General features: G+C 41.8%; 1 protein-coding gene across 3 annotated transcripts in view; it reads left to right on the top strand.

Annotated features, from left to right (window-relative positions):
• Positions 1-24,384, top strand: part of LOC147004973 (ATP-dependent translocase ABCB1) — a 93,975-nt gene extending 69,591 nt beyond the window's left edge. For all 3 annotated transcript variants that reach the window (XM_085836479.1, XM_085836476.1, XM_085836477.1), the window contains exons 22-28: positions 3,544-3,644; positions 7,417-7,557; positions 9,343-9,499; positions 11,369-11,566; positions 19,453-19,659; positions 22,159-22,305; positions 23,847-24,384. In XM_085836479.1, coding sequence (XP_085692605.1) covers positions 3,544-3,644; positions 7,417-7,557; positions 9,343-9,499; positions 11,369-11,566; positions 19,453-19,659; positions 22,159-22,305; positions 23,847-24,047 — 1,152 coding nt within the window. In that variant the 3' untranslated portion in view covers positions 24,048-24,384. The remainder of the gene's footprint in view (positions 1-3,543; positions 3,645-7,416; positions 7,558-9,342; positions 9,500-11,368; positions 11,567-19,452; positions 19,660-22,158; positions 22,306-23,846) is intronic.
• Positions 24,385-24,658: the final 274 nt, after the last annotated feature.

The following is a 24,658-nucleotide window of genomic DNA, read 5'->3' as shown; positions in this document are numbered from 1 at the left end:
GGATGCAAGCCAGTGGAAGAGACTATAAAAGAGAACAATAAAGGGACAATGAGGAAAGATGGCTCTGTGGATAAGATCACTCACTGCCTTTCCAAAGACCCAAGTTTGGTTCCCAATCCTGACATCTAAACAGCTCACAACTGCCTGTAACTCCCGCTCCAGGGGATCCAACACCCATTGCTGGCCTCCACGGGAACCAGCACACACATAACACGCATAGACACATACATAAATATAGATCATTAAAGATTAAACTAATTAAACAAAGAGATAGTGTTTAAAAAAGATCAAATTGCTAAACACTCAATTAGTCAAAAGAAAGATCCAAATAAATAGAACTTAAAAAGGAAAAAGTATGTGTAATACTACTGGAAACTTGGAGGATTATTGAAGGGTTTTTAAGTATTTAAGCTTTAAAATTTTTTATTACTTAAAGTGTGTGTGTGTCTGTGTCTGTGTGTGTGTTTGTGTGTGTCTGTGTCTGTGTGTGTGTGTCTGTGAGTCTGCCTGTGTGTGTGTGTGTGTGTGTGTCTGTGTGTCTGTGTCTGTGTGTGTCTGTGTGTGTCTGTGTGTCTGTGTCTGTGTGTGTCTGTGTCTGTGTGTGTGTGTCTGTGAGTCTGCCTGTGTGTGTCTCTGTCTATGTCTGTGTGTGTGTATGTTTGTGTGTGTCTGTGTGTGTCTGTGTGTGTGTGCGTCTGTGTCTGTGTGTCTGTGTGTGTCTGTGTGTCTGTGTCTGTGTGTGTATGTGTGTGTCACGGAGTCCATGGTGTCAGTTACCCCGGAAGCTGGAGTTACACATGGTTGTGAGCCACCTGGTGAGATTATTGGGAATTGAATTTGATGCTCTGGAAGAGCAATCCGTGCAATTGACAGCTGAGCCATTTCTCCAGCCATGTCAGAGCATATTTTTAGTGAGGAAAAAATGCTTATAATGTAGCAAATTTAGAAGAAGTGGAATAGTTTCTGGGCAAATATGGCCAACCAAAATTGAATCTAAAAAATTTAAGAAACTAAGTATAATGAAAACACGAGATTTAATGTTAATAAGTCTCCCAACAAAAAAGCTCTTTGTACAATGTATGAGAAAGGGAAGAAACCTCTCTGTCCTCAGTCTATGAAGCTAAGAAGCTAGTGTTACCCAACTACTAAAACCTGATAGACAGGACAAAACAGACAGAACAAAAACAACCCCACAGAGCAACAGCCTCCCCTACCTTCCAAAAGCTGCAAAAATCCCTCCCAAGCTATATGAATGCATAGTAAATATGAATGCTGGGTAAGAAAATCCTCTGCTGACAAGCACAGTGAATGCTTGTGACCCGGACTTTCCTGATACAGGAAGACTGACAGCTGTCAATCTCGGCTAACAAGTTAAAGACACTCTAGGCACATAGTCAGATGCTGTCTCATGTGCTCTGTGATAGAGTTAGGACCATCCCTAGGATGCAAGAGTAGCTCAGCATGCACCACCGAGAAGTGACGGACATGAGTAATCACAGCGTTGTCCAAGGACATCCAGACACAGCATTCAAGAGAATTCCGTATACCTTCTCAATGAAAGGCTTTAGTTAGTATAGAAGAATCATACCTCAACATACAAATGATTGTACAAGGCAAATATATAATAGCTAATACAGATACCTAATAGCTAATATATAAATATATAATAGTATATAAATATGTAATAGGTGATAATATAATAGTGGAAAAACAAGATGTTTCTTAAAAATCAGGAGTAAAATAAGGATAACTAATATCATTACTGTTCAATTTTAGCTATAGAGATCACACCTGAGAAAAATTATAGGAAAGAAATGTAATAGGAAAAAATAGGAAAGAATTGATATCCTGCTTTCCACATATATTAAACAGAAAAAGACTTTGCTGAAAGGCCAGAACTGGCAAATTTACTAAAGAAGCATTTACGAACACAAGATATGTTGCAAATATAAATATCTGTTCTTCACAGCAACCAAAACTTCACTAAGACAAATTAGGAGTCCCATTCCTAACGGCTACAACAAAGGCCCTAATAACTCTGATACTTAAGAATTTTAACACTATAGTGAAAATTAATGAAAGAAGTCAAAGACAGTACCAGGAAAAACAGCCGCTTGTGTTCATGCATCAGGGGAAATGATATTCAGAGTCCATATTACTCAAAGCAATTTGCAAATTTATTTTCTGCAGCCATGATACAGAAGGGATGAAAGGTTAATATACGGTATATGTGTATTATAGAGTATCATTCAGCCACAACGAAAGTTCTGTTACTCGCAGGAAAGTAAAATTGGAGGATGTTGTGTTAAAAGAGACATCAAGCAACTGTATGCTTTGTTTCCTGTGCAGAACATATGAAAAGATGAGAGAGGGGAACTGTGGGACTGGGACGGATGAGGAGGGACGGTAGGAGAGTAGACACACTCGATCTATGAATATATGAAAAAGCCATCGATCCTGCTCATTTCTACATTAATTTAATGGCAAGCAGCACTTGCTCTCTTTGACCTAGTGTTTTTACATTTGAGAAAATTGCCTAAGAAAATTATTTAATATTGATAAATGCTCACATTCAAAGATATCTATGGAAATGCTGATTTTAATAAGCATTGAAAGCAATGTTGAGGTTGTCTATTATACCAACTCCACATGGATTTAATAACCTTGGGAAATGCTCTTTATTTTTATCAAAAACAGTATAGAATGCAGAATGTATTTTATTATTAAAGATGTGTATGATTGGGGGAATCAAGGTTTAAGTTAATGTGTAAAATGATAATATGTAGCATTTTCTTTTGTAACATATCCATGATATTATTTTTTAAAACATTGGGATTTATTAAGAGAGAAAATATTACATTAAAAAAAATAAAGCCGGGCATGGTGGTGCACGCCTTTAATCCCAGCACTCGGGAAGTAGAGGCAGAAGGATTTCTGAGTTTGAGACCAGCCTGATCTACAAAGTGAGTTCCAGTACAGCCAGGGCTATACAGAGAAACCCTGTCTCAAAAAAACAAAAATAAACAAACAAATAAATAAATAAATAAATAAATTTTCTAAAATTAAAAAAAAAAAAAACGTAAAGAGAGGTGTCATGGTGCACGGCTATATCCAAGCACTGAGACAGAAGTGGGAAATTCTAGTTTTAGGTCCATCTCGCATATTTTGCCCAAGACCCTATGTCAAATAAATGAATAAGCAAACTAAAACAATTATTAGGTTAGATAGAACATGTCTGTTGTAGAAGAAAGAGCAACGTAAAGGACATACTGAATTCTCAAGTTACCTTTTCTAAAGCCAAGTAAAGACAGTGGCTTTAGGCAGTCTGTCAGCTTTAGTCTCTATGGAGGTGGGGTGGGGTGCAGGGAATTTGTGGATCTTCTTTACAGATTTCAAGTCCAATTTGAAAAATTACTTAATATTCTTTTTCAGTAAAGAAGATAATACTAAATGCTAAACACATTATAGTAAATTGCTTTTATTAATGTGATTTACACACTTCAAATTAACTGCCGATTGGACCTTGTGTCTGTTGTGTTACAGATTGCTACGGAAGCAATTGAAAACTTCCGCACTATTGTCTCTTTGACTCGGGAGCAGAAGTTTGAAACCATGTATGCCCAGAGCTTGCAGGTACCATACAGGTAAGATGCCTTAAAGAGTGGGCCAGGGCTCTAAGGAGATTTCCAAGCAGGACTTCAGTTTTCCAGATTGCTTTTGTCAAAGGCAGAGTGCACATGAAGACAGTACTAGAAGGAACACCAGAGATTACCAAGAGAGAAATGAAGAGACTTGAGTTTAGTCAGAAGCATCTGGGACATAAATGCATGAAGGCTGGTGACACATGGGGAGGGGAGGGAAGAGAACAACTGTTAATGCCTCTGGTATCCAGTTGGGATAATGACTCTGCTATTTGCTGTATTGGACATGACTGTTCTCTATGGAACATGAAATTGGAGATGTTGTGTGATACAGAAGGGTCTCCTGAGGGAACTTCCTGTTCCTTTGTTTCCTCAGGAGACCTTTTTTCCCTTTACCCCAGCAGTATCCATGAGGGCTCTAAAGGGTTACCAGGACATGAGCAAGGCCAACCTTGAGTCCCAGCTTCTCTAGGACAAGGTGATAGGTTATCACCAATTCAAGACAAGTTAAAGTATAAAAGCAGCTTTATTGGGACCAGCTCTTGGGTGAGTTCATCGACCCCAAGGGATGAGGCCAAGGAGGTTGAAATGCAAAGGGAGAGAGAGGGGGGAGGAGGAGGAGGAGGAGGAGGAGGAGGAGAGAGAGAGAGAGAGAGAGAGAGAGAGAGAGAGAGAGAGAGAGAGAGAGAGAGAGACAGAGGAGAGAGAGACAGAGGAGGGAAAGGGGGAAAGGGAGGGAGAGAAACAAAATGTCTAGATTGTATAGTGAAGATCTGGGCCTAGAAGAATCCCAGGTCCTTGGCTCCATAGAGGGAAGGAGTATGCAAGCCATGTCCTGTAACAGGCAGAGATCAAGGGATGCAGGGAGAGCCTAGAGGCCAGGTCTGCTTTGGTATGCTAAGTCGGCACATCAGTCACTTGTCTTGGGTCTAAATCCCAACATCTTAGCCTTTTGTTGATAATAAACGGGATATGTAATCATATATAAATACTTTCTGCTGATATTGGGGCATCGTTATTTGGAGTCCAAAAGCTGGAATGTTGGCTGGGTCTGGAAAGAGCAGGCTCCTGTGCAAGTTTTGCAGGACCATATGGGGCTAGGGACATGAAGGCCCAGTTGAAGGAGTCTGTGAGGCTAGACAGGAGCACCTGTAGGTAGCCATTTCAGAGCTGTCCTGGATCTGGTTGTAGATTTTGATGAATATACTGACATATGTGTATATATAAGTATGTATATATGTGATATATACACATATATACATATACACATGCATATATGTGTGTATATGTATGTATATATATATATGGCAGACAATAATGTTAAGGAGTTTAAAAACATTTTTTCTTGGGTATATATTTGAAACTTTTAGAACCATGATCTTGGCATTTGGGATGAGGGAGAGTCTGAAACCAGGAAAAGGGTGCGGGATTCCATCCTCAGGAATAGGCAGGTGGGGAAACCAGATGTTGATTGACAGTAAGTATCTGGAGTCCCTTTGACTTGTGAGAGGTGGATTCAAGTGGCTCCCCTGAAGATCTCCATAATCTTTTTAAATTTACAAGAAGAGATGCATTTTAGGTATGTTGGTATTACCACTGTTTTACTCTGTACTGAAATCCACATTGTAGAAAGAGCAGCAGACTCATGCCTTTGAGTAAGAGGAACAGTAGAATGGTTTTGGTTAAAAGCTTTAACACTCTGGAAGTCTTAATACAACAGCAGCATGATGAGGGGAAGAAATCAGAAGCATTTTCATTCCTTGTATGTACCATGAACCACTCTGTTATCACCATTTAAGTTTTTATGTCCTCAACCCTTCATAACTTGTCTTTACCCACAAACACTTTGTTAGGTTCTCACTTAAGCTTCTGTAACCTCAGACCTTACATAAACATCACACTTTTTCCTATCCAGTCATTCACCAGGAGACACGGGTGGTTAACTACTGGGAGCAGTCACTGTAAAGTGAGCTCCTTTAGATAAAGGAATAGTAAAAAGTTACTTCTTTCACTAGTCTAGTCTTCAAACCCCTCAGAGACCTGGGAAGGATACATTTTACATGAGTCAGCAAGGAGTGCAGATCAAGCAGCTTCGGAGTCTATTGAAAAAACAGAGAACTGGTCCCTACGCTCCTCTGTAGTTGGTAGGGCATCTTTCTTTAGCTATCAGGCCTTGGCAGACTTTTTTATGAAGCAGGAACTTTGGAAGGCTGTCCCATCTTTGTCTAGGCAAAATGAGGCAGTCAGTTTTCCAATGTCTTGCCTGTCCATAGGCAATCGGGAGTCTACTGTCCAGTGGCCAGCTTTGACACATTTGAAGCAAGTGTCAGGTGGAGCGTCTACTGTGTCCACCTTTGGAGGAGGAAAGGAGATTAAGGGTGCTGTCAGGAGCTGACATGTCTACATGAAAAGCTTTTTATTAAACATTTTAAAATGCCATATTCTGCAGGTCTCTAAAGGGCCTGAGGACCATCTGTCTATCTAAATAGACAAACTTTGTGTGTTTCTAGTTATCTGTCCTAGGCTCAACCTTGAAGACATATACAGGAGGCAAAAAGGCTTATTCCTGATATCAATTGCATTAGTTCTTAGCATCACTTCAAATATATTTCTGAACACTTTAAAGTGTATGATCATTTATAAGGTGGCTGACTACCAACTTGCATTTCTTAATTATCATTAATAGTTTGCAATAATTTACTAACTTTTATAAGACTAGGACTTTATGTTTTATCTCTTAGGTTTAGATTTAAAATAACAATTTTAAATTGGAGCCTTCTCAACATCAAAACAAAACTTTTTAATCCATAAACATAAAAATATCTATAGCTTAATGTTAGCAAAAAAAGAGGATAAACATATTTTAAGTCAGTGATTTATAACCTATTTAATGTTGTAAACCTCCAAAACGTTTCTAAAAAGAAGTTTAAAGTCTCTCAATTGTGTTTTTGTAATATAGAAATAAAGTGCCTTTTTAAATGTGAAGAGAGAGCCATAATTTTCAGAAGGCAAAACCCAAAACCCACGTTCTAACACAAGGGAAGAACTGGACCTTGTTGAAGTGTCTCCAAGCTCTGTTGTCATAGTCATGGCAGGCCCCCTTTTCTGGGAAAAGTTTCTAAGTGGCAAAGGCATGAACAGAGGTGATGTGTTTAAACAGGATTAGGAAGGTCAAAAGTCTGTCCCTGTCCCCACCCTGTCTCTGCCTACACCTCCACACCCAAGACCCTTGTGGTTCAGAAATTCCTGGAATGCTAATCCTTTGTAGAGCCTTCCCTGGCTCCAGACAGGCAAGTGCTTCTTTCTTCCCACAGCTCAGTCCTCAGGAAGTCCCTCCAGTGCACGGATCACATGCAGCTCCTCTAGGTCCCCACATCAAGGACATGCTGGCTGCCCTGTCACCCACAGCTCGAGTGTGCTGGGTAGATGTGTTGGGAGGTGTCCTACTCTACAGGACACCAGTGTTGAGTGTCCCACAGTGTGGGAAAGGAAAGGACCACTCATTGCTAATGTAAAACAGGCTCTTCTCAGGGTTCCAGGCCAGTTATCTTCCATCAACCCACTGAGATGTAATCCTATATTAAAGATGAAGACAGCACTGATTCTCAGAGACAAGGCAGTTTCCCAAATTCACACAGCTAAACCAAAGGGGATCCAGCTGAATTCCTTAGAAGAGTCCACAGTATCTGTCATGCCTGCGTGCCTCACTGCCAAGCCACAACAAGCTGCTTGAATGACTGAGCAATGGAGTGAATCTGGATTGTCTTCTTTCCAGAAATGCGATGAAGAAAGCACACGTGTTTGGGATCACGTTCTCCTTCACCCAGGCCATGATGTATTTTTCTTATGCTGCTTGTTTCCGGTTCGGTGCCTACTTGGTGGCACAACAACTCATGACTTTTGAAAATGTTATGTTGTAAGTATTGATTTTCTAAATAGATAAATATTTGATATATTGATTTATTCCAAGCCTTTGAAGCAATGAAGTTTGCTGACACACCATTTGTAGATTTAAAAATCTTAGATGTAAAAATCTATTTAATTAGGAACCGCCAAAGGCACCTTGTGAAAAGTGGCCACTTTAAAAAAAAAAAAAATCCCACACATTTAAATGTTATATGAGGAGAGAAAACCATCATGTGGTTTTTTTAGTTGTAATTTTAAAAATTGCAGTGTATTCCTTTAGCATGAGTGTGTGTGGAGGCCCAAGAAAAGGAAGTGGTGGGTTCCTAGTGTTCTGGAATATTCTCCGGCATTATGCCGGTTCGAGTGGTTACTATGACACAATGTGATGTATGTGGAGAAAAGCAAGGGCCTTTGAATGATGTTCTGGGACATGATGGGAAAGGAAGATAAAGATTTTCCCTGTTTTAGAAATAGTTTAGCAATAGACTTAATGAAACATGGCACCCACTAAAACAGAGCTACAAGCCACTTTGGGAGAAGGTCCAGGCATAAACATGACAACTATACTTGCTATCTCTAAGGTCCTTTCCAGTCTATGCTGTGAAGGCCATGTCACAAATGCAAATGTATCTTAGCAGCTGCATGGCACGCTAAGTAGGGAGACGCTTGTCACATACTTCATGGGCGTTGTGAGAATATGTTCCCACAACCAGCCATGAAGCCTCAGTGACACAGAATTAAAAACATTTATTTTGTGCATAAGTCAGTTGTACTGATCTGAGTTAGTGTTACAGGACAGGATAGGTGGCTAGTGTGTGAGAGGTATCCTCTGCACAATGCTTTATCTTGTAGCAACCTTGTAGTAGGAGGAGGGAGGGAAGGAGGTGAAGGGGGATGGGGAGAGAGAGAGAACATAGAAATGAAAATGAAGAAACCTACTAAGCATACAAGACCTCCTGACTCTTAGACATCTAGCTGACGACTGTAACTCTGCTACATCTTGCCAATAGAAATAAGTCACAAAGCAAACCTACATTCGAAGGGTTGGAAACACACTTCATCTTTTAAACAGAAGTATTTGCAAAGGTCAGAGAGAGATGAAAGAACTGGCTATTTTGTATCCAGCCAGCCACATTGCTATGCATTTCAGGAACAGTATTTCATTTAAAATCGAACAAACTCTTGAATACATAAAGGGAACAGAACACTTACAGCATTTTGACAAAGAATGTGAGCAGTTTGTCACATCTATGTTGCAAGGTACAAAAATGGGAGACCTCAGGCATGGCATCTGGGAGGCTGGAGTGGAGTGTTGTCTGGTCTGTGAGGGGAGCAAGTAAGGGAATCCTTCCATTGCTTTGTCTGAAACCCACAGCCATTGGTCCAGGGATTCTAATCCACACCTGGTAAAGAGGAGTTCTCAGGGAAGCCCCGTAGCTTCTTTCTAAAGGGTTCCTAACGACAGTAAAGCAGAGGACAGAACGTTGCCAAGGACTGCAGGAAACGCCATTCTCTTTCTGTAGAGAACTAGGCATTGTGTGAATCAGGCCAGCTCCTAGCTGTTGCCCTTCATCTTCTGCTGTATCCAAAGTACCAGTGGAGCAGTGTGGCTGGTGAGAGCTATCAAGTCTAGGCTGGCTCAGAGAGGGGACACCATGGTGGTGTCTTCGTAGTTCTCTGCATGATTTTTCTCTATTCAGATCAGTGGTCACCCAGCCACTTGGGTATAAACCTGACCGCTTGCTTCCACAGTAGCCGCTACCGTCTGCGCATGCTTGCTTCTCTTGTTTTTCAGGGTATTTTCTGCTGTTGTCTTTGGTGCCATGGCAGCTGGGAATACCAGTTCATTCGCTCCTGACTATGCGAAAGCCAAAGTATCAGCATCTCATATCATCAGGATCATTGAGAAAACCCCTGAGATTGACAGCTACAGCACAGAGGGCTTGAAGCCTGTGAGTTTGTTTATTCACTTACATGACCTGCTAGCCCCATGGATAAAAGTAGTCCAAGAAGAAAGTTAACAGAATTGTGCTTGTGCTTATATTGATTGTGATATGAATTTCTAGGCCTTGGGTTTGTTTCAGCAAGTACTAATGTATATTAAAACCCAGTACTTTTACATGACAGTTACAGCGAGATAAGAATACTATCGTCTCGTAGGCAACTTCTGGAGGAAAGGCTCCAAATTATTGCATTTGTGTTATGCATTAGATGGTGCTAACGCCACCACATAAACAAGTGGACTCTCTCTTTTTCTTAAGAATTTTAAAAATTCCATTTTTAATCTAGTTATTTATGTGTGTGTAAATGTTCACTCACCACAGTGCACTGGTAGAGGCCAGAGGACAATTTTAGGACTTAATTCTCTGCTTCTACCATGTGGATCCTGGGAACTGAAGTCAAGTTGTCATGCTCAGTAGCAGGGTCCCTACCCACTGAAGCATATTGTTGGCCAAGGCACTGATTCTTTTAGAGTCTATTCAATTCTAGCTTTGTGAAATGAAGGTTAGCTTCATTTCAGAGCTCATAGTAGAATTTCACTACATTTGTTACTAACGACCTGGCTGAAATCGTTTTGCTTTTCATGAATAGAATCCATGAGCGTGGTCGTTAGAACTCTTTCATGGTTAGGAGTCCTAAGCCCTTTTGTGCCTGTGTCACAGGGGACTGAACTAGCAGGCTCTGCGCCTTGAGAACTGGGAAGCCTACTCCAGACTTTAGAAGCCAGACACTATGGCTTCTAGGTGTTATGTTAAGGGTTTATTGCTTGAAGCTTTAATGACCAACTGCCCTGATAATTAGAAACCATTATTGTTCTCACTGAGCAACAGCATTGAGCAGCAGCTGGCATCACTGGCTCAATATTACAGCTGTTGGGGAGGACTCCAGTATTTGGACCCTTAGCTCCCATAGCAGTTAGTATTATAGGTCTTGAGTCTAGGGTGTCAGAACTTTGGTCCTTAAAGCTTTGCAGTTCTTCCAACAACTGGAGACTAGAGTTTCTCATCTATAGCTCTTTACAATCTTTATTATCTCTACCTCCAGTTCCCATGCATGTCACTGACTGGAACTCTCTTCAGTTATCCTTCCCTGGCATGCCAGCCATTGCTCTACTATTGCTGCTGCTGTCTCTCCTTTTCATGGCCAGCTTAGTCCACTGTATTGATGAGAAAGAGGAAAAGTAGCAAGCAAAGGCTTATATATTAAGACAAATGTATCAAGACTATATTGACATTAATTATGGGCCTTCTGCTGGTCCACTGTGAGCCCATCAACAGGGAGCATGCCATCAGCAGTGATCCCCTGTGTTCTGGATAAAAATGCTTGATGGAGATCCTTGTGACTTCCACAGCAAGCTATTATAACAGTCACAATGGAAATAATGCTCTCCCCCATTGAAGTGTGCTTTTGCCGAAAGTGGCTGTAGTTGCAAATACCATTTTCTTCAGACATTCATGATGGGTTCAGTGGAGCCAAATTGACATGAGGGCATCAGGCAGCTGTCAAAAGGGCTGCTTAGCAGACAGCATCCTGCTCAAGGAAGCCAGATATTAAGAGGATGATCTGCCACATAGCCCATTTTTTGAACTCTTTTAGTCATTCATGCAAAGGATGAGTGCAGTAAAGACTTAGTGAGTACTCAGCACAGAGCTAATAGCACTCAATAGTATTTAACAGTGCTTAAGAATTGCCCTGGCAGCCAGGGAAAGGTGCATCCTTTTGATCTGCCTCACATGACAGCTGGAGGTAGCTAGGCACAGTTCTACTCCATGTTTCCAATATTACCATTATCAAAGTAACTATCGCTATTCTCTTTTTAGAATCTGTTAGAAGGAAATGTAAAATTTAATGGAGTCATGTTCAACTATCCCACCCGACCCAACATCCCAGTGCTTCAGGGGCTGAGCCTCGAGGTGAAGAAGGGCCAGACGCTGGCCCTGGTGGGCAGCAGTGGCTGCGGGAAGAGCACAGTGGTCCAGCTGCTCGAGCGCTTCTATGACCCCATGGCTGGATCAGTGGTGAGCACACTTTTGTATTCAGATCATCTTAATGCCTGGATATTATTAACTCTTGATTATAAGCCATGTTTGGTGTCTAAGCTGCCCTGTCTGCCCCAGATACCTTCTCCATCAACAGTGCACCTCTGTTTTCCTTCACAGAAGCCTACTTACCACCCATCTCCCTTACATGAGAAAAGCATAAAAAGTTAGAGTAGCTTGAGAAATAGAAAGTGGGTCTAGGAGTGACAAGGAGATTACAGCCGATTACTGTGTTTCAAGGAGGAAAAGATGACAATGAGGATGGGAGGTGTGGATTTGGAGGAGGTGAGAACCGAGAAGACATGGTGACCTGAGGGGAGCAAATCCATGGACTGTTTGCAACATTTCCTCTTAGTAAACAGCTTTGCACGTCTGAAGGAAGCTTGGGAGGAAACATGGAGATTCAGGGAGTGTGAACTGTGAAGCAGTTGACAGTGGAAGAGGTAGGAGTCACAGCAGAATAGGGGACATTTGAGGTAACAAGTTCAAAAGAAGGAATCTGGAGGTCTGTGCAGAGGGCTCGGCAGTCAGAAGTGCTCACTGCCTTGCAGAGGACCTCGGTTCAGTTCTCAGCAACCACATGGTGCCTTAGACCTCCACTTCCAGGGGAATCTGACTCCAACTTATGACCTGTGTTATCCTCCTTTGTGCTCATGGTGCACATATATACACTGAGGTACATGCATACATAAAAAAATTAAGTTTTAAAAAATTCCTTTTTTGTTTTTATTTTTGTTTTGTTTGTTTGTTTTTGTGACAGGGTTTCTTTGTGTAGCCTTGGCTGTCCAGGAACTAGCTCTGTAGACCACACTGGCCTTGAACTCACAAATATACATCTGTCTTTTCCTCCCAAGTGCTGGGATTAAAGGCATGTGCCTACACTCCCCAACTCCAATGAAGTCAATATTTTTAAAAGGGGGAAACTGACACATGCTTTGGCTGTGAGTTTAAATAAATGTAGTATATAGCAAAAAGAGTGCAAAGATGCAACTCTCTGATGACTCTATAGCAAAAATAAATGTGGCATATAGCAAAAAGAGTGCAAAGATGCAACTAAGAGCAGAAAAGTGTTATTCTTTATGCACTGAGTTATCCACAGAGCCACTTATAGCCACACAGCAATAAGACAATGACCCAAACATCGATTCCCATCAGCTCTAAGGGATCCTGGCTGCCATCAATGATGAAGATGAGTGGAGACTTTTCAATCTGATACCCATGGCTTTTAGAACTGCTACACAATAACTATTCAAAAACAATCATATTTTACTCAGTCTCTTAGTTAGGGTTTTTATTGCTGCAATGAAACACCATGACCAAAAAAAAAGACCAAGTTGGGGAGGAAAGGGTTTATTCAGCTTACACATGCATAGCACTGTTCACCACTGAAGGAAGTCAGAACAGGACGGTAAACAGCACAGGACCCTGGAAGTGAGAGCTCATGAACAGGCCATGGAGGGGTACTGCTTAATGTCTTGCTTCCCATGGCTTGCTCAGCCTGATTTCTTATAGAACCCCAGGGATATCACCACCCACCATGGCCTGGGCCCTCCTCCCATGATCACTAACTGAGAAAATGCCTTATAGCTGAATCTCATGACGCATTTCCTTAGTTGAGGCCCCTTCTCTCTGATGACTCTAGTTTGTGTCAAGTTGACACAAAACCAACCAGTATACTCAGTTTACTTTTTAAGTTATAATGCTTTGTACCTTTTTACCTTATTAAAAGAGCAGTTCTCAACCTGTGGGGTTGAATATCATATTTATATTTATTTTATGTTTATATTATGATTTATAACATTCATAATAGCAGCAATATTACAGTTATGAAGTAGCAATGAAGTAATTTTATGATTGGGGTCACCACAACATGAGGAACTGTATTAAAGGTTTGCAGCATGAGAACCACTCTTCTAAAAGGTCTTTGCTACATTCAAAGCAATTAGAGGAGATAGTGTCAGCCACCAGCATTTTGAGTAATGTCCTCAATAAGCGTTTATTAAGCTGCATGTAAATTGTGCAATTAAAAGAAATAGCATATGGTGACTTTAACTGGGACGATGGAAAATATGGTTGTGCAAATTTGATTAGAGAAGGGAGACCTGGAGCTAGCTCTCAATGGCTGTGTATGATTTGCATAATGAAGAGCCATATAGCTGATACTTATTGCAAGAGGTAATGTGGGTTCTGCTTGGTAGCACAGGGTAGCAAGCAGGCCAGTTAAAGTGGAACCTAGCAGAAATAATACTTTCCCAAACTATGTTGTTATATTTTAAGAAAGATTTTAAAATCTCATAGTATCTTATTATAGTCACAATAATTTCCTAGTAGGGCAGGGCATTGTCCCAAGGTAAGCAAGCTTAAATTTGCAGCTTCTCTGAGAAAGAAGTTGGAGAAGAGAAAGAGGAAAAAGCCATGCCACTTGAGTTAACCCAGCATAGAAGTCAGCCCATGGCAGACAAGAAGCCACAAGATAGGTGGGGAGCTAAAACATACTTAGGTTCTGCACATACTAGACAGTATTTGAAAAAAAAAACAATTATAAATGAAGAAAGAGTAAAAATTAGACATTTCTGAGTCAATAGGTAGCCCTGAAGCAACTGCACCAAAGACAGGGAGAAAGGAAAGGAAGGAAAAATATACATTATCATTCACAGATATTTATTCCTCCCATCTTTTAGCATGGCTTAACATGAACTCAGCTTCCTCAGGGGTGGTCTCTTGGCTGGCTGATTCCTTCTGGGAGGAAACAGTGACATGTCCTCAGGAAGCGTAGACCCCATTCTTTACTGTAACTTTAGTAAACAACGGCAAAAACATTACATAAGGAGCAATGATGGTTCTGTGAAAACAACAACAACAGGAGAGCATAATCTACAACATGGACAAGAATCGTTTCAGCTCAGTACAGGAAACAGAAAGATTTAATACAAGGAGTTAGGTGCTCACTCTTTGCTGAGCTAAATGAATAAGAGTAATGAATTGGAATAAGAGATTGGATTCTGATCTCAGCACTGCTGCTGCTGCTGCTGTGGTCTATGACCCAGAAGTTACAGGGAATTCTGTCAGCATTAGAGCTGTTCCTAGTGTACAAGAGCAAGCTTGTTCCAGCTGTTGGAGGAACTGCCATCTTCTACTACACCACCAGCCTACTCCTGCTAAATGAGAATTGGTATCTACCTCTCAAATTTTACCCAGTAACATTCACAGATGGAATCAAGTGTGTCAGGGAAAGTTTTAAACCTGTTTGCTTGTTTGCTTGTTTGTTTGTTTGTTTGTTTGTTTGTTTCAGACTTATTTATGTGTTTTATGTGTATGGGTACTTTACATGTACAATCTGCACTCCAGAAGATGACCTCAGACAGGTGTGAGCTGCCAAGAGAGTGAGCAGTGAGAATTGAATTCAGGACCTTCCGAAGAGCAGTGAGTGCTCTTAACCACTGAGCCACCTCTCCAGCCCCTGCCTTTTTGGTTCTTAGTATGTAGACGTAGACACAAATGCACTGAAGCTAACGTATTCTTGTTCATTCCATAAATACCTGTTGTCTTCTTCTGTGAATTGTACTAGAGCCTTAAAATGCCAAGACGTGGTTCATAGCAGCCAGCCTCCTTGCAGAAGCATTCCCAGTAAATTAATGTGTTAAGTTTTGTTTCTAAGTATCAGCTAGTGACCTGTTGGGAACTCAAAAGGGGTGGGGTGGGGGGGCAGGAGAGGCCCTGGGGAAGAAAGGGAAGGGAAAAGGGGCCCAACGTCTGGCCAGAGTTCCTGTTCTCTGGGCAGGCAGACACAGGCAGATGCCCGGGTGGACATGCAAGCCTCTGACCCACGCGACAGGGGGTGGACAAGGGGTAGCCCCCGACTGGGGAACCCGAAGTGACACCCTGTCACCCCGGGGTTATAGGAGAGAGGGATGAGAGAAGAGGTTCCCAACACTGGCGAGTTTGCACAGCAGATCTTGATGGAGCAGAGACTCTCTATGGTTTAAGAGCTTTATTATAGAAATGCAAGGGGAAAGAGAAGGAGAGAGAGAGAGAGAGAGAGAGAGAGAGAGAGAGAGAGAGAGAGAGAGAGAGAGAAAGCTAGAACGAAAGCTAGAGAGAAAGCTAGAAAGAGAAAAAGGGAGAGAGGAGAGGATAGGAGAAGACAAAGAGAAAGGAGAGAGGAGAGAGTGAGAAGTGAGAGAGTAAGAGTAAGAGAGTGAGGTGGGGGCTGAGCACCCCTTTTTATGGTCTTCACTGTTGCTAGGTAACTGGGGAGGAGTTTAGCCTGAAGGTCAGAAGCTTGGGCCATTGCTTACATGACTACTGACTATGCTTCTCTTGTGATGGCTGTGGGAGGTGGTAACTTAGGCAGGGACCAGAGTTCCAGGAGCATGAGGGAATGCCTAACATGTCAGGAAGGTGAGTTATGACCATCAGGGTTCAGACCTCAGCTCCACTGGAGACCAGCCTGCAATTCCCCACAGTGACCCTTAGTGACTCTGTTAGTGGTAATAGGTAACTCAAAGCTATTTCTTACTGCCATGGAAAATGATTGTCCACTTGAGCATCATTTGGTCTTTTTGTGGGGGGGAGGGCGAGGGGGAGTTCTTATAATTTATTGTTAGATAATTTTCTTTGTATTTTTATTGGGTATTTTCTTTATTTACATTTCAAATGTTATCCCCTTTCCCGGTTTCCCTCCCTCCCAGAAACACCCTATCATGTCCTCCTCCCCCTGCTTCTATGATGGTCATAAGAAATGAAAAGAGGACTTGACTTTAAGGGCCACCCTGGAATCAGGAAACTCTTATGGCTTACAATAAGCTTTGTGCTGTGCTGCTTGGGACCTTGACCAAAGTGGTGGCTTTCAAATTTCAATGTATATTACAATTACAATGTCCTAGAAAGCTAGTAAGGGATAACGCCTGTAGCATGTAGCTTTAGCTACCCTGCCTAAGCACCAGGAACAGACCGTGCTACCAGACTCTGCCCAGAGAATATTGGATGAAAATCACAGACACACACAGTTGTTCAATTTCAACTTGCCTTTTTGGCACAATTGCTGGGAGTTACTTATCTCCCACCTGGAGAAGCATGCCCTTAGCTCCACACCTCTCCTCCTGCCCTCAACTTTGGTTGCTCAGTTACATCTAATCCCAGCTAAACATCCCTAACGGCACACTTGTAGGAGCGCCCTGTGGAGAGCAAAGTGTTACGTTATTTAAACTGGATTTTCTCTTGTATGTAGAAGTTAGATGTAATATTAAAAATAACATCAAAGTAGAAGATGGACAAAAGGAAGAGGGACAGTAGTTTTATAGATTAATACATTATAATAAAAAAGGGAATAGTTTAAAAGCAACAACAACAACAATAATAATAATAACAAAATCTAGATACCCAAGTCTTAGATTGCAGACTCTTCCTTTCTCAGCAACTGACTTAAGAGGGAGAGCTTCCTGACTGCAGCCTGGCCTCCCTCCCTCCCAGAACGCTGTTCAGGTGCCAGGATTTACATGAACTTGAAAGCCCTAGCAGCCTAGCTTTTTGAGTCTGCTCCTGGCCTGCATTTTTCCACCTCCAGTCTGTCCCAGGCACCACAGTCAGGGTGTTTTGTCCCCTTTAGGTCACAGTGACCCTAAGAGATGTTGTGAAGAGAAAGAAGAGAGTGTGTGCATTGTGTTTATCTCAGAAATTAAAATCTTTTCAGTCCTTGACATTTTTTCTTTATTTCAGAGTACATACATATGCAAATAATACATATGCGACACTTAATTACTGTACTAGAGAACAGTAGATGTAGCAGGCTATCATAGAAAGAGCTAATTATCTTCATTAGCCTTACATTATTCCTTACCAAGTTTTACTTTCCTAGATAGGCCTTCCCTTGGGCTTGGATCTTGTGAGCAATTTTCATGAATTCTGCAGACTTTCTGGGTCTCCCATCAGACCGCTGGTGTGCCTCTACCACGGAAGCTGTACCTGAAAGCATTGTACATTCTGGGTTTCCAAACGTGTGTTTCTTAGAGGAAGGATTCTTTGGCCAATGTGGGTTTAAATAGTTTACAAACCTGTGTGTTTTACAGTTATAATTAGGGCCAAGAATTTTATTGTATTTGGTGAAATGTACAAACTTCTTAAAACTTATAGGAACCATTCAGACTTGACTGTGATTCTATGCGATAACGTATTTTGCTTCCAGGGATATAAACATAGAATAAGCTTCTTTAAGGTTTATTTCTTCCAATTTCCGTTTCTAAGTTATGATTCTCCCTCATTCTAACAAGATCACATAGCTATGCTCCAATACAGATACCTTGCTCGTGTGCTTGTTTTGAGATAGAGCTTTGCTACATAGTTCACAGTGGTCTAGAACTTGGCATGTAGCTCAGAATGACTTGACCTTACAGTGGTCTGCCTCTGCTGCCGTAGTGTTGGGCTAGTAGGCTTGTGCCTGTCACATGATATTCCCTGCCTCTCCCCATCCTTTATTTTGCACTTTGACTTATTAAAATGTTTAGAAAGCTAGGAGAGTAGATGCACAGTGGTTCCCATGGCAACAGAGCTTGGTACTAGCAAGGCCATGGTATGCCTTCTATCCATGTAACTGCCAGTCTCACAAGTAGAAATGCATTCCTGTGGCATTCCTAGTTCTGGCCAGTGCTATACCAGAGGCCCAGCTACTCACAAGGTACACGGAGAACATAGATGAACCATTTCACACTTGACACTATTGTTTGACTCTCCAAAGCTGGGATACTGGAATCTTCTTTAGAAGCCATTAACACTTCCCTCATTTGAAGGCCATTTGTTTTTGAAAAAGAGATCTGTTTAGTTGGCATATCTGTATCAGAAAAGGATTTTATCAACAATGCAGGGGTCTTCCCAGCTCCTCTCCTGCACATCTAACTCATTCGTTCCCAGACTTCCTAATGTTATGACCTTTTAATACAGTTCTTCTCGTTGTGGTGACCCCAACCATAAAGTTATTTTGTTACTACTTCATGTCTGTAATTTTGCTACTTTTATGAATTGTAATGTAAATATTTGTGTTTTCTGATGGCCGTAGGCAACCCCTGTGAAGGAGTTGTTCAATCACAGATGGTTGTGACCCATAGGTTGAGGTGATGTAGGGGAAAGGTGGCCTTTTCTTTCTTACTCGTGACTCAGTATTGAATATACCATGAATCCTTCTATACACTTGTCTATCTGTCCATCCTGTATCACACACACACACACACACACACACACTGCTATAAGCCTTTGATCCTTTAGCATAGCTCTCACTGTGCTAAAATACAAACGACAGTACTGTCATATACCTTCTTGAGACCACAAGAGACAGGCTGCTCTGCTTTGCCTTTCTCCATCTTCAAAGCTAGCAGTAGCTGGCCAAGACTTTTCATGCCATACACCTCAGGATAGTCTGCTCCTGTCCCCTTTCCATAGTTAAGAACCTCAGGAATACATTGGCTGTACCAAGATCACCTGGACAATCGTTGTATTATAGAGTTAGCCAATTACTAGCAATCTAATGTATGCACATGATACAATGTGCTACTCCAATGCCTCTTTGACAAAAGGCATTCACAGTTTCGAGGGGTTGGGACATGGATATTTTTGGAATTTTCTGCTTATTACTATGTAAATCAAAAAGAAAGAAAATGAACAAAAAACAGGGTTAAAACATGAGAAATGGGTACTTCCTCGAAATGTACAGTTATGGTATTCTTGAACAAACCTTGAAAATCCAAAGTAAAATAAGTAGGACTTCTTTCATCTCATGACAACCCCACAGTCTTAAAGTATGAAGTAATGGTGGTGATTTTGGTAGGCCTGAATTGTGCTGGTCCTGAAGTCGATCTATGAACCCTTGCTTTCAGTTTCTAGATGGCAAAGAAATAAAGCAACTGAATGTCCAGTGGCTCCGAGCTCACCTGGGCATTGTGTCCCAGGAGCCCATTCTCTTTGACTGCAGCATCGCAGAGAACATCGCCTACGGAGACAACAGCCGGGTCGTGTCTCATGAGGAGATTGTGAGGGCAGCCAAGGAAGCCAACATCCACCAGTTCATCGACTCGCTGCCTGATGTACGTCTCTCTCTAGATTAAGACTACCAAAAAAAAAGTTAGCAGCTAAAACACAGCCACATGTGTACACAGATCTGGCCACATCTCCCTTGCCTGCAAGATGTTAAGTATACTGATCCTGTGAGTCCTGGTGAGGCAGAAGCAGTGTGACATCCATTCAGGAACTGTACAGGAGGAGGCCTGGTATAGACCTACAGCTTCAGGGGTGGAGGCCCCACCCTTTCAGGGGGGATAGCGCTCTTCCTTCAAGTCTGAGTGAAGGGCCAGGAGTCCATATCTGTGTCTCCTGATTCTGACAAAGGAGTGGTCCTCACCATCTATCCCCATTCTCCATTTCTGTTTCATCCATCACTTTGCAGCTCTTTCACAAACTTCAAGCCTCCTTCTGGAATTAGGCCAGGCTGATGACTGGACCCAGGGCAGAAATAGGCCTCTCTAATTAGGGCTGAGTCATTGAGAAGACCATGCTATTGTACAATTTCTTACCATTGAGAGTTTCATTGACCCCTGGTTATATTTATAATGTTGGTTATTAAAATGTTTCCTAGGTTTAATCCTATGAACAACCTCTCGTTCCATCCCGTAAGTTTGATAATAGGGCTGCTGGCTCTATCTTAAGCTCTTAGTTATCTTAATTTTATTGCTTTTAATCTTATGTGTATGGGTGTATTACCTGCATGTGTGCCTGTATACCACATTCAGGTCTGGTGTCTACAGAAGACAGAAGGCACCAGAAACCATGGGATGGGAGTTATAGACAGTTGTGAACTACTGTATGTTCTGGAAATTGGTGCTCTGAAAGAGTAGCCAGTACTTTAAACCTCTGAGCTATCTCTCCAGCCCCAAGTTTTACCCAAATAATATACCCTCTTTCATTATCACCTGTAAAGTTACTATTACAGGAGATGCCCTCTATAGAATAGGCTTTAATAGCCTCAGACCAGCCGGGATGGCAGAGGCCTTATGGGCAAGGAGAGCATGAACAAATGGCCCTAACTCTTCCCATGTTATCCCTTGTCATGTGGCCCTTCCACAGCTAACGGCTCCTTCTGAGCACATGACATGGAAGGAGATCGGTCCCCTTGCTCTCCTCAGTGTAGTCCAGCCATGGGTGATTGACTTTTGAGGCTGAGACACTCAAAGTACAAGCCTACAGACCCCTTTACTAAATGAGGTTCACTTCTTGTCAAAGCCCGAATCCTCACCCTAGAAATTGGTAGAAAAGCAGATTTTTTTTCAGTTCCTATATTAGCTCTTCTGAAGAAAAAAGAAAATAAAGAAAGAACAAAAACGGGTCAGCCAAGCTGAGCAATTTGTTACTTAAAGTGCAGGTGACAGTGATACAGAGTAGCCGGCTCCCAAGGGACCTGCCTTTCTGGACTCCTGGCCCATCACTCTGACTAAGCCCCATTCGCTAAGCATCTCCTTCTGAGTGGTTAGTCCTATACTCACCTTACTATGCTCCAGCCTGTGTCCTCCTCCTTCCCACAGAGTTAGCCGCACCATCTTCTCTGCTCCCTAAGGATCACTGGTCAGTGTGGTCTAGCCCTGGCACTCACCTGAGGCAGGACACATCAGAGGGCTGGATGCTGGGGCAGCTTTAGCTCAAGAGCCTGTTCCAAGCATCCTTCCGTCCTCACCAGAGCCCATCTCCTCCACAGACACAGGCCTTGCTCTGCCAATCATAGAACTGGAATTACCAAACAAAATAAATAAGAATGGCACCCTTATAGAGAGCATGGATTTTATAGTCAAGTCACAGGAATCAGAGCTGGTATGTGACTAATTCTAACCTGCCACAGGCCTACAAATAATAAGGCAGTTTGCTTTCTGCTTAAACTTGCTGTAACAGCCTCTCCTGCTTTCTGATGTTATACCATCTTTAGGCCACGTCTTTGTCATTGTGTATAATAATTTGTGACAGTTCTCTGCTGTTGAGATGATAGGGAAATGGTTTGACTCTAGACTTTGATATAGAAGGATCTGTTTTGAGCTTAGTGGAATTCCTCGACACATTAAAATTGTTTAAATCTTGAAGATAATTTAATAAACACACACACACACACAGACGGGGTGGGGGGTATTTCCTAAGGATTTCTTTGCCTGGTTTAATCATGCAGAGGGTGTCACGTGCTGGTGACAAGATGTTTCTGTTTTTGTGAGCAGCTGTTCAGATCATTTCCTTTCTCCTACTAATCTTTGTTACAAATTAAAAAAAAAAAACAGGAAATGAAAGATAATGGACTTGCCATATTCTCGAATAGAGGAAGCTGAACTTATTTACACTAAAGCATATAATTTTGGAGCCCAGATATCTGTTTTCAAAAAAAAGAAACATTAAACCACCCAATTAGAGCTTTTCCTTAATTTGTTTAGCTTTCTGGGAACCTATTTTTAGCCTCTAAATAATTTATCTAATTATCCTATTTGCTGTGCTCAAACTGTGTTTTGTGCTTCGCCATCAGCTCTGTTTCTGTAACGACCAAATTCTGTCCACAGAAATACAACACCAGAGTAGGAGACAAAGGCACTCAGTTGTCGGGTGGGCAGAAGCAGCGCATCGCCATCGCACGCGCCCTTGTCAGACAGCCTCACATTTTACTTCTGGACGAAGCAACATCAGCTCTGGATACAGAAAGTGAAAAGGTACTGATTTAAGTTGGGCTCTTTCTCTGCCTTAGAAGCCAACACGGCTCCAGATACCTGATTGTTGCTGATGGTGGCTCCCAGTGCAGTTTAACATGTCTGCAGCTGGAACTTAGGAGACCTTCAGTGATAAGAGGCAGGTTAGTCATGGACCCTGTTTTCCACAGTGCCCTCCTACAAGCTGCATGCTGGCAGCAGTCTGCTCCTGAAGGCAACATCTCTGCAGCAGCCTATGGGGTGCTGTAGGTGAGAGTTGGAGGCTGACAGTGCCCTAAGACAGCCACTGCTGCTGCCTTGCAGCCTGAGAAAGGTTAATAGTTGAGCTATCTGAAAGGCAGATGGGCAAGAGATGTTTTCTACCTGCTATGATGGCTTTGCTTGGTGCCCTGGCTTCCTGCATGTGCTGGAGAGCTGGGCTGGAGGACTGCCTTGAGGGATGTTGTGTGGGAAGGCACATGAGTGTTTTTAAATGGTTGGATAGAGTGTACTTACTGCCCTTGCCTTAATATTAGATACCTCCTGTCTTAGAACTCATTCTTTTTTCTTTTTTTTTTTAATAACGTGGTATACTCCTTAGTTTATAAAGTTTATGTTGTAGTTCAGTTGTTTGTTTGTTTGTTTGTTTTTGTTTTGTTTTTTTACAGTTTGTTATTTTTTTATTGTACAAAATAATTGGCTTTGTTATATTTTATGTTTTTATCATTTATTTTCCTCATATTTACTTCCTGATTTCCTTCCTCCATCCATCATCCCACAGAATGGCTCCCTTTCTATTTTCACACTAAAAATATATGTGTTATTAATGTGAAGCATGCAGTTACTGTTACACCTAGAAAGAAAACACAATATTTTGTCTTTCTTATACCTCCTTGTCTTCTGTTCTTCTCCTCTTCTCCCTTTGAACCCTTACAAGTACCAGAGTCTCCCTTCTATGTTTATATCATATATACCTTTAAATGGAAATTCTGCATATGGGAAACCACATGGCATTGGTCTCTCTGGGTCTGGTTCATCTCTTTTAGCATGGTCTCTCCAACTCCACTTTCCTTCAAATGGCACCATTTACTTCTCCCTTAGGGCAAAATAAAGCGTCATTGTGTATGTGTTCCACATTATCTTTATTCATTCAGGGACATCTACCCTGTTTTTATATGGTAGCTGTGATAGATAATGTATATACTCAGATATGCTGATATCCATGGTATTGTGACTTGGAGTCTAGGTACATACCCAGGCACAGGTATAGCTGATTATGATTCTGTCTTTGCTTGGAGGATCTTCCACACTGATTTCCATAGTTGATGTTCAGTTCTCATTCCCACCAGCTGCCCGAGGGCTCTTTCTCCTCCCCAGGGCCAGCATATGCTGTCCTCTGTTCTCTTGGCATCAGGCATTCTGGCTTCCATGAGATAGAATCCTTGTAGTTTTAACAACACAAGTGAAGAGGACATAGTAGATAAATCCCAGGTCTGGTTATGGAGGGGGGATTATAGGAAGAGGCCTGTTTTTATCATTAATTCTTTGGTGCAATTGTGAAACAGGTTGTCCAGGAAGCGCTGGACAAAGCCAGGGAAGGCCGCACCTGCATTGTGATCGCTCACCGCCTGTCCACCATCCAGAACGCAGACTTGATCGTGGTGATTCAGAACGGCAAGGTCAAGGAGCACGGCACCCACCAGCAGCTGCTGGCACAGAAGGGCATCTATTTCTCAATGGTCCAGGCTGGAGCAAAGTGCTCATGAGCTGTGACTATCTAAGGTGCTAAGTATTTTTAATATTGGTGTTTAAACATGGCACCAAACCAAAGTTAAAAGGCAAGGACTGTTAAAGGTAACTTCATCAAGATGAGAAGCCTTCCGAGACTTTGTAATTAAATGAACCGAAATCGGAAACAAACAAACAAAAAAGCCATCGTTAAACAGGGCCATGTTTTTAATTGCATTACTTGATTATAAGAGAATATATAGTTTTTTAAAATAAAATGTTTAATTTTGTTTCAGCTTTTAATTTCTACCCTACTTTCTTAAATGATTATAAAGATTGTAAAAAGCACTATTTCTTAAATTGCCTATAAAAATTAAATTTTCATATAATCGGACTCATCTGTTATGTATATGAATTTATCTACTCTTCCAAATAGGGTGCTGTAAATAATTTCAGCCTTCAGAAAAGTGGATTTTAAGAGCCTCTCTATTCTTTGTGGGATGGTTAAGTAATTTAAGTAATTTCCACCCGGGACGCCTTTTCACCTGGAGCCTTACAAAGCCACCTCCCTAGCTGCCTCTCAGACTTGTCCACTGAGCTTTCCTTACTGGCTGCTCTCAAACCCTGCGCACAGACTGTGGGAAGTGGA

This window comes from Mus caroli, unplaced genomic scaffold, assembly GCF_978045245.1.
Source record: "Mus caroli unplaced genomic scaffold, Mus_caroli_1 scaffold_4, whole genome shotgun sequence".
Lineage (NCBI taxonomy): Eukaryota > Metazoa > Chordata > Mammalia > Rodentia > Muridae > Mus > Mus caroli.
The sequence above is the reverse complement of the archived record's forward strand: the minus strand, read 5'-3'. Positions and strand labels throughout refer to the sequence as shown.